General features: G+C 43.4%; 1 protein-coding gene across 1 annotated transcript in view; it reads right to left on the reverse strand.

Annotated features, from left to right (window-relative positions):
- LOC138794131 (putative N-acetylated-alpha-linked acidic dipeptidase) overlaps positions 1 to 10,953 on the reverse strand; it is a 47,918-nt gene that overhangs the window by 10,628 nt on the left and 26,337 nt on the right. Inside the window, exons 8-15 of the mRNA XM_069972900.1 lie at positions 10,709 to 10,807; positions 9,714 to 9,799; positions 8,226 to 8,345; positions 7,722 to 7,804; positions 7,481 to 7,544; positions 7,157 to 7,224; positions 3,835 to 3,926; positions 2,709 to 2,799 (exon numbers count right to left, since the gene is read on the reverse strand). Coding sequence (XP_069829001.1) covers positions 2,709 to 2,799; positions 3,835 to 3,926; positions 7,157 to 7,224; positions 7,481 to 7,544; positions 7,722 to 7,804; positions 8,226 to 8,345; positions 9,714 to 9,799; positions 10,709 to 10,807 — 703 coding nt within the window. The remainder of the gene's footprint in view (positions 1 to 2,708; positions 2,800 to 3,834; positions 3,927 to 7,156; positions 7,225 to 7,480; positions 7,545 to 7,721; positions 7,805 to 8,225; positions 8,346 to 9,713; positions 9,800 to 10,708; positions 10,808 to 10,953) is intronic.

Genomic DNA, 10,953 nt, shown 5'->3' on the forward strand with positions numbered 1-10,953 from the left:
CAGGGAAGTTCGGGCATCGCGGGGCTGCACTGTGAGCTTCCGGCCTGTGTGACAGTCTATGCCGGAAGCTCACGCCGGCCCTGCATAGGGGGACCCTCCCTCCCAGCCTGCCTCTGTTCCTGCCGCCCGACTGATCCCCCGGCCGACTGATCACAAGACCCCCCCCCCCCCCCGCCGCACCACCCGGGCGCGGATGTCAGCGGCGGAGGGGGTAAAAAAAAAAAAATTAAATAAATAAAAGAAATGTGTCCTGCGGGTGCCTAGTGGCAAATACGGCCCTGTGTATATGTGTGTGTTTGTATATGTGCATGTGCAAGTGTGGCCTTGTTCATCAAATGGTCAGTTGTGTTTTTCAGATATTTATCTTCACGTTTCCTTCAGCCACCACTAGGGGGCGATAACAGCATACACAGTTAGGCTGCATTCACATGTTCTGTGAAGTTGTCTGTGCACACGGACAAATGTATAGCTCATTTTTTTATTTTTTTTATTTGTATAGTGCACACAGATTCCGCAGTGCTTCACCTATCTGTATGTTTTTGGGTGTGGGAGGAAACCGGAGTACCCGGAGGAAACCTACGCAAACACGGAGAGAACATACAAACTCTTTGCAGCTCATTGCTTCGTATTGGGCTATTCACATGTGTTTTCACGGATCTCTAATAGGACATGTCATAATTCGGAACGGCAGCACGGCACAGACTCCCCATAGAAATAAATGAGATCCGTGTTTTTCACGAATGTATACAGGTGCGAAGTCCGTGTTCATCCATGAAAAACACAGATGTGATGTAATTAATGTAATTTCAAATGCTTTAAACAAATCCGTGAAAAACATGGACATGAATGCCAAACGGACTTAAACACGGACGGTATTTTCTGCAGATTAGCAAAGAAGGGAAAGGGGATAGTTAAAAAAGTGATCAGCGCTATGTGGCCACCAGTGCTGGAGCTGGGGAGATGAGAGCATGTTATTATCGTGCTTGGAAAAGCTCTATATTGTAATCCGTATTATTCTCCTTCTTCCAGCTATTCTGTGATTAATACAGCCCGAACCGCTTTGCGCACAGACTCCGTTCAAACTGCGTTTCGAAGCCCCTGGTGGTGGCAGGTGTGCTATCTATTTTTTATTCCAATCGGATTTGTCGTTTTTAAGAAATCTACTTTTAAAGACCCTTAATTTCCCATAGGAAATAATGGCCCATAGGAAATAATGGCCACACTCTAAACGCTAACAGCCAATCACAGCACGTAATAAATGAAATATAGCAGCCAATAAGGTCTTGTCAGTCAATGCCTCACAACATCCACACAGTCACATGTTCACTATTGGCCAATAGAAGATGGAAGATCCTTAACGATTTTGTCTCACTGACATGAGAAAGCTTCTCATGGTAACCGAGCAATGATCTTTACCATTGTAAGGCTCCGTGCACACAGAGCAAAAGTAGCGGAAGTACGCGGCGGATTGCTGCCAGCCTCCCTGTCATAATGACAGTCTATGGGAGGCTTGCGCGCCTCCTCTCTCTGCGCTGAAGAATGAACACGTGTGAACGGAGTCTAAGGCTGAGTCAGTCAATGTTGTAGCAGAGCCAATACCCGAATGACACAGCTGAGCTGAGCCAGTGATGTGGCAGGGCCGATACCGGCATGACACAGTAGAGCTGAGCCAGTGATGTAGCAGTCAGGACTCTTGAAAAAGGAACCGAAACGGTTTCGAAACGCACTGGGTCTTTACAATAAAGCATTTTAAGTTTGGATATTTACCTTTGGTTGCCTGTGTCGGACCTGTGTCCTGTGACCTGGAGGTGGTTTTCTCCAGTACTTAAACTGGTCTTAAAGGGACAATATATAGGTCCCTCTTAAAGGGTTGGCACCAAAGTGGCTCCTTAAGGGATTGTACTAAACTGCTCTTAAAGGGAGGGTCATAAGGATTAAAGTTTCTCTTAAAGGGAAGTTACTGTTAAAGGCGATGTTTCTCCCGTAAAATTGATGGACGCCCCCATAGACTTTTATGCCACAACCTGTGCCGCAATTACGGACCGTATTAGAGCTTATCAGTCATGTTTGCCATTCGCGGATCTGTAACTATATGGGCAGCCCAATTGAAGTCAATGGGCCCTGAATTTACGGATCCTCAATTACGGATTAAACTGCGGAATGTGTGATTGTACCCTTAAAAACCATATACATTGACCCCTGTAACTTACCCTCTGGTGCGCCTGGCAGGTACTAAATGACACTAACTGCCCGTTAGTTATATGAGCACCATGTAATACCTTATTTCTCCTGCGGAGGCAATGTTGGAAAATTTTACACCTACAGACAGATTCTCCCATAAGTAAATCACTGGGGGGGGGGGGATGCTGCTATTATCTTATTATCAGGGGATCCTTCCAACAAAAAGGGATTGTCCAATGTAAAGAGCCCCTTTAAGTCATCACAAAATCTTAAACTAAATAATTTTAACGAGTTTTGATCCCAGATGAAATAGGTGACGTCTTATTTGTTCTGGGGCCGTTTTTCGTTTTGTCGCGGTTGTCACTTTCCGGCATACACAATTACAGCATTTAAGTCTTCATGGTGGCGTTTTGTTTCGAGAACAGATATTTAACTTGTCACTTGATAGAACTGCGGGATGACTCAATCGGTTGATACATATGAACCCTTCCTCCCACTTACCAGGTGCCGGAGCACAAAACACTCACCGAGCTTTTTGTGTAGCGAGCTCTTCCAGAAGTGATGCCGAGTCGCTGAAAAAATACTTCAAAATCATTTCCCGACCCCAGTTTGTTTATCCTCGAGAAAACGAAAAGACGAGAAATGAAGATGATGAACGTGTTTGTTATGGTAGACACATAAATATAGATGTATACTGATCGCACATGGCAACAAGTCTGTATTATCCGATTGTCTCCACAAGTTTTTTCAGTGGGGCAACCGATAGCCGGAATAAACACGCTGACGTCTTCTGCGTGTGATGACGTTCTTCTTTAGTGTCGAGTCGACTCTGAGGAAGAATGCCACTGAATTCAAAACACGTTGGAGTGTTTCAGTTACCAGTTGTCTTGTGGGGCTATTTCGAAGGGGTACTTTCAAATCAACTGGTGTCAGAAAGTTATATAGATTTGTAATTTACTTCTATTTTAAAATCTCAGGTCTTCCACTACTTATCAGCTGCTGCATGTCCTGCAGGAAGTGGTGAATTCTTTCCAGTCTAACACCATGATCTCTGCTGCCACCTCTGTCCATGTCAGGAACTTTTCAAAGCAAAAAAGGTTTTCTATAGGGATTTGCTACTGCTCTGGACAGTTTCTGACATGGACAGAGGTAGCAGTAGAGATCACTGTGTCAGACTGGAAAGAATACAACACTTCCGGCAGAGCATACAGCAGCTGAAGAATACTGGAAGAAAGAAGATTTTTCCATAGAAGTATCATTCTTTATTGGATACAGTGCTATGTGGTCCAGACACCAAGGCATCAGTGGGTACACTAATTCAAGGGAGCTGTATTATGTGTGTGTCTCCAGTTACAACTAATATTCCACAGGATCTGGGGAAGGGAAACATGGGCGCTTCTTCTGCAATAATCTACGTTACATGCAGGAGACGGAAGCTTCCTGACAGTACTTAAAGGGATTATCCCGAATGAGAAAAACAGGGAGGGAGCATGCCTTTCTATTGAGGGAATCTACTTTTAGAATAATAATCACCGGTGAAAGGAAGTATGGTAAACAATACTAAGTATACGGCAGTAACTACTCAGGGGAAGAGAGGAAACACCCTGATGTGACTACATGGGGTAGGGGGATTTTTTATGTGAATGGCATTACCTTGGAGCATCCTTATAGTCTGTCCAGTTATTCTTTTGGTGCCAGCTTTCATAGAGGGATTTACCTTCGAAACCTTCATCAGGGCTGGGGATCTAAACAGAGGGAAAGAAGCGGAAAGGGGGAAATAAGGGATGAAATCCTAGAGGTCTACGGTTGTCGGATTTAAGCAGCTATTGGGGGGGGGGGGGGGGGGGGGATTTCTTGGAGTTAGGATTAGAGTGAGTGTAGGGGTTTTGGACATGGACTAGATGTCAAGATGGGTAGATCCTATCTTTATCAGACCTTTATGGCACATCCTCTGGTCCCAGATGGGAATGACACTTTAACATGGTTCCTGACACAGATGAATCACAGCACATAGGATTTCTTTACATAATCTAATTGTATAAACAGATTTTTTTTAACTCGATGGAGACTGCAATTCAATGTTTCAAAATGTAAAACAATCCACTTGGGGAGGAGGAATCCTCTATCTGATTATCACATCGGCAGTTCTGTGTTGGCAAAGACTTCAGAAGAGAAGGATTTAAGGGCAGTGATTTCTGACAGCCTTAAAATGAGTCACCAGTGCAACCAGGCTGTAGGGAAAGCAAATCGTATGCTGGGCTGTATATATATATATATATATATAATGGTATGCATGGCTGTATATATATATATATATATTAGCATACAGGGCTATGTATATATATATACTATATATATATATATATATATATATATATATATATATAAATAATGGTATGCTGGGCTGTATATATAAAATGGTATGCTGGGCTGTGTATATATATATATAGATAATGGTATGTTGGGCTGTATATATAATGGTATGCTGGGCTGCATATATAAATAATGGTATGCTAGGCTGTATATATATATATATATATATATATATATATATATATATATATATACACTCACCGGCCACTTTATTAGGTACACCTGTCCAACTGCACGTTACCACTTAATTTCTAATTAGCCAATCACATGGCGGCAACTCAGTGCATTTAGGCATGTAGACATGGTCAAGACAATCTCCTGCAGTTCAAACCGAGCATCAGTATGGGGAAGAAAGGTGATTTGAGGGCCTTTGAACGTGGCATGGTTTTTGGAGCCAGAAGGGCTGGTCTGAGTATTTCAGAAACTGCTGATCTACTGGGATTTTCACGCACAACCATCTCTAGGGTTTACAGAGAATGGTCCGAAAAAGAAAAAACATCCAGTGAGCGGCAGTTCTGTGGGCGGAAATGCCTTGTTGATGCCAGAGGTCAGAGGAGAATGGGCAGACTGGTTCGAGCTGATAGAAAGGCAACAGTGACTCAAATAGCCAACCGTTACAACCAAGGTAGGCCGAAGAGCATCTCTGAATGCACAGTACCTCCAACTTTGAGGCAGATGGGCTACAGCAGCAGAAGACCACACCGGGTGCCACTCCTTTCAGCTAAGAACAGGAAACTGAGGCTACAATTTGCACAAGCTCATCGAAATTGGACAGTAGAAGATTGGAAAAACGTTGCCTGGTCTGATGAGTCTCGATTTCCTGCTGCGACATTCGGATGGTAGGGTCAGAATTTGGCGTCAACAACATGAAAGCATGGATCCATCCTGCCTTGTATCAATGGTTCAGGCTGGTGGTGGTGGTTGTCATGGTGTGGGGAATATTTTTCTTGGCACTCTTTGGGCCCCTTGGTACCAATTGAGCATCGTTGCAACGCCACAGCCTACCTGAGTATTGTTGCTGACCATGTCCATCCCTTTATGACCACAATGTACCCAACATCTGATGGCTACTTTCAGCAGGATAATGCGCCATGTCATAAAGCTAGAATCATCTCAGACTGGTTTCTTGAACATGACAATGAGTTCACTGTACTCCAATGGCCTCCACAGTCACCAGATCTCAATCCAATAGAGCATCTTTGGGATGTGGTGGAACAGGAGATTGGCATCATGGATGTGCAGCCGACAAATCTGCGGCAACTGTGTGATGCCACCATGTCACTATGGACCAAAATCTCTGAGGAATGCTTCCAGCACCTTGTTGTATCTATGCCACGAAGAATTGAGGCAGTTCTGAAGGCAAAAGGGGGTCCAACCCGTTACTAGCATGGTGTACCTAATAAAGTGGCCGGTGAGTGAGTATATATATATATATAATGGTATGCTGGTACTGCAGGGAGCAGGAAGGAATGAGCAGGACAGATGTGGGCACATACATGCAGCGCTCTCTGTCCGGGGAGAGAGGGGTTACAGCTATGAAGAGATTACCTCCACAGTCCTCTCCCCTGATGCAAGCCCCAGCCTGAAGTGGATCTGCTTTTGATTTGGAAGGTGAGGGAGACTTCCTGGGTCAGAGTTCAGTGCTGTAGACCCCGATATGCAGACCATGCCCCTCCTCCACTCACACTCCCACCCAGTACAGGGAGCTCTTAAACCAAAGCGATGCTCTTAAACCAAGTCACAACTTTGAGAAACTGTGAGCTCTTAAACCAAAACGCTCTTAAACCAAGTTACTCTTAAACCAAGGTACCACTGTATATATATAATGGTATGCCGGGCTGTGTGTATATATATATATATATATATATATATATATATATATATATATATATAATGGTATGCCGGGCTGTATAGCTAGAAGTATAATCAGTAGGAAGGAGGAGACTATGATCCTGCTGTATAGAGCTCTAGTGACATCACATCTGAGATACTGTGTCCAGTTCTGGAGACCTCAGCTACAAAAGAATATTGATATAATAGAACAGGTCCAAAGACGGCCACAAAAATGGTGGAGGGTGTGAGAAAAGACCTAAAGGAGAACTATCAGTAGGTTAGACAAATCTATTAAACATGGGGCGCAGAGCAGGACGGTATGTCTCTTACCTTCCTCCTCGGCACTCGTGCGCAAAAGGGAGATATCAGCAGGTTAGATTCGTCTAAACTGCTGATATTTCCACTTTAAGGATCTAAATCTGTATAGTGTGGAGGACAGAAGGGAAAGGGGGGACATGATGGAAACCTTTATATACGTTACAGGACTAAATAATGTTCAGGAGGGATGAAACTGAACTCAAGAACAAAAGGGCAAGGGGGAAAGGTAAAAACAAAACAAGTATATATTACTTTACTGAAATAGTAGTAGATGCTTGGAACAAACTTTCAGCAGATGTGGTTGGTAAATCTACAATACTGCATGGGATAAACATATATCTATCCTAGGATAATAATATAAGGGCAGACTAGATGTGCCAGAGGGGCTTTTCCTGCCGACAATCTTCTATGTTTTTATGAATCGTCCATTTGTTGAGTTCCTGATAGTTACCTCTTTTGCCAAACTGTATGCCAGCTGATATAGTAAAGGCGAACAATCAATTCTTAAAGTATAGTTTCCTGGGGGAAAAATTATTACAGATTAATATTAATATAATTATATGAATATAATAATTATATTAATATAACAATAATATTAATATAATAGTATTAATAGTATTATAATAATTATATCAATATTAATATAATAATAATATGAATATAATAACATTAATATTAATATATCAATAATATTAATATAATAATAATAATAATAATAATAATAATAATAATCTGGATTGTCTATGTATCACATGGTCTGGTGAGGAGCGCCTACCTTCTACAGAAGAGTCTGCGTTGATGTAAGCCACTGCCCTCTTCTCGAGTAGTTTAACGTTCTCCTACAAGCACAAAAGAGGATTAATATAGGATGAAATATTGATAATATCACTTGCTGTCTGTGCTGTATGTAAATGATCCACCTGGAATCATTGGGGATCAGTGGCCATGTTTTTGTAGCACTGGATAACCCCTTTAAGAGGTCAACACAGTCTACGGGGACATTATAGGCCCATTACCTCTGCCCACTCTGTAGAGCCTAAGAGCCCGTACTCTTCTGCATCCCAACTAGCAAAGATCATCGTCCTCCTTGGCCTCCAACCTAGAAAGAACAAAAATTTGAAAATTCCAGTACTTATTAGTTGCTGTATGTCCTGCAGGAAGTGATGTTTTGTTTCCAGTCTGAAACGATGCTCTCTGCTGCCACCTCTGTCCATGTGAAGAACTGTCCAGAGCAGGAGAGGTTTTCTATGGGGATTTGCTGCTGCTCTAGACAGTTCCTGACACGGACAGAGGTGGCAGCAGAGAGCACTGTGTCAGACTGGAAAGAATACAGCACAGTCTGGAGAAGTGATGTAAGCGCGAAACAGCTGTCACCTGTAATGCATGGAAAATGCTTGCATCTAGCCTGCTGTAAGTCAGTTTTTATGGAATAAACAAGCACTTTTTTTTGCAATCAAAAGTGGTGAGTGCTGCATATTTTCGTACCAACCAAAAGCATGAAATAGCCCTAAAAATCTCACCTTGTCTTTTCAGTTTTCCAGCGCTTCGGACGATTTCATTGACTACAGCCGCTCCGCTTTGGGGATCGATCCCTCCAAAGACCCAGGAATCCCTGTGGCCCCCAAGGATGACATATCTGTCTAAGAAGGACATTGGCTTGTTTAGTAACATTGCGTGGTTCACTGTGGCCTGTCCAATATACAAGCAATCACTTTGTGGACTTAAAGAAAGCTACCACCTGGGTGTGCTAACCTACCTATACACTTATCTTGCATTAAAGGGGTACTCTGGAAAAAAGAAATGGTTATCAAATAGATGAGCGAACCAGGTTCGGGTTCAAGTCCATCCGAACCCGAACTTTCGGCATTTGATTAGCTGGGGCTGCTGAACTTGGATAAAGCTCTAAGGTTGTCTGGAGAACATGGATACAGCCAATGACTATATCCATGTTTTCCACATAGCCTTAGGGCTTTATCCAAGTTCAGCAGCCACTGCTAATCAAATGCCGAAAGTTCGGGTTCGGATGGACTCGAGCATGCTCCAGGTTTGCTCATCTCTATTATCAAATCAACTGATGTCAGAAAGTTATATAGATTTGTAAAGTACCTCTATTGAAAAATCTCAAGTCTTCCAGTACTTATCAGCTGCTGTATGTCCTGCAGGAAGTGGTGTATTCTTTCCAGTCTGATACAGTGTTCTCTGCTGCCACCTCTGTCCATGTCAGGAACTGTCCAGAGTAGGAGAGGTTTTCTATGGGGATTTGCTACTGCTCTGGACAGTTCCTGACATAGACAGAGGTGGCAGCAGAGGGCACTGTGTCAGACTGGAGGTAATACACCACTTCTTGCAGGACATCCAGCAGCTGATTCATACTGGAAGACTTGTGATGTTTAAATAAAAGTAATTTACAAACCTGTATAACTTTTTGACGCCAGTTGATTAGAATTTTTTTTTTGTAACTAGAGTACCCCTTTAAGTACTGGACTGCAACCAAAAAATGTGCAAACTGTGCAACTGTTGTGTCGCAGTTGCATTGCAGCCATACTGAGAATCATTGCATGCAATATTAAAACCTTAAAGGGGTACTCCACTCAAACATAATTTTTGATATGTTGCTGCCCATGCTGAGACTAACAATTCCTTTCATACTTGTTTTTATTCAGTTTCCTTCCCCCAGTTCTCAGCTGCTACATTCTGCTAAAGACATCTGTCTCAGAATGGAAGGAGGTGGGAGAGACGGAGAGAGAAGCGCACACACACAGGTTTTTGTGTTTTCCGCAGAAAGCAGCAGCTCAGAACTGGGGGAAGGAAACTGAATAGATAATAACAAGTATGGAAGGAATTGTTAGTCTCACCATGGGCAGCTACATATCAAAAGTTATGTTTGAGTGGAATACCCCTTAAATGTACAACAATAGCTTCTTTGTAGCCCTTCATATTGCATAACCTGGGGATCACTGCCGGTCACTGACTATTTCTGTACATTTATCACAATATTCCGCTGTCACCTGGCTCCACTCCGCCTTTGATGGTTCCTATCACATTGTATACCCTCCGGATCTCGCTGTAGGAATGGATGTTCATCTTAACCTTCCTATGGAAAAAAGAGACATCAGTTTTGTACTAGACAAAGTAGTTGTCCCCTTACACCCAACAATCCCTCCCTGGAGATAGGGATTTAGGGATTCGCTCATTGCATTGTGGTCTCTAATGGGGCAAGGGCGGGTGGGTGTGAGCAACAGTGCCAGGCACAGCCATACTTGTGTGTCCATGTATACGATAAAGAACCCCTTAAAGCATTGTAGGCATATCACAGAATAGGGGACAAGTAAGAGATTGCAGGGGGTCTGACCTACGACCTACGAGGCGATCTCTAGATTAACCCCCCTTTCCTTTGCTTTGAATACAGCGGCGGGTCTATTCATTCTCTATGGAGCCGCTGGAGAGAGCGGAGAACAGCACTCAGCACTTTCTGGTGGCTCCATATGAATAAATAGAGCCGGGGGTCACGTGCCGCACCTGCAGCTGTATTAAAAAACAAAGGAGCCGAGGAACAATCTGGAGATCGTGGGGGGTTCGGAGGTTGGACCCCCTGTAATCTCTTACTTGTCCCTTATCCTGTGGGCAGAGGATAAGTTATTTAAGGGGTCTTCCAGCGCTACAAAAACATGGCCACTTTTTCCCCTCTCTTGTCTCCAGGTTGGGTGGGGTTTGGAACTCAGTTCCATTGATGTAAATGGAGCTTAAAGGGGTTATCCAGCGCTACCAAAACATGACTACTTTCCCCCCTCTCTTGTCTCCAGTTCAGGTGCGGTTTGCAATTAATCTCCATTTACTTCAATGGAACTGAGTTCCAAACCCCACCCAATCTGGAGACAAGAGAGGGGGAAAAGTAGCCATGTTTTTGTAGTTCTGGATAACCCCTTTAAGATGTTTAAGAAGAAGAGGTCCCCATGCCGCCTCCAGTGGTGATGACCTACAGGACATTCGGTGGGTCACTTACTGGGTGGCATGGCTTCCAGAGAAGCCGGGTCCAATGTTATAGGACACGTTCAGATTTCCTTTCCAGCTGCTGTTCGGGGCTGAAGCGCCTCCAATGTTTCTGCAAATCAGAACACAGTTATAGTGATCATACAGGGTCCTATCATTAGTGATGTTTGTGCAGTCCTTGCTAAATGATTATCAGGCCGTGTAAAAGGCCTAGTAAACAAGTGCCGATCTAGATCGACGCTCGTTTACAATACTGAT

This window comes from Dendropsophus ebraccatus, chromosome 5 (assembly GCF_027789765.1).
Source record: "Dendropsophus ebraccatus isolate aDenEbr1 chromosome 5, aDenEbr1.pat, whole genome shotgun sequence".
Taxonomy (NCBI): Eukaryota; Metazoa; Chordata; class Amphibia; order Anura; family Hylidae; genus Dendropsophus; species Dendropsophus ebraccatus.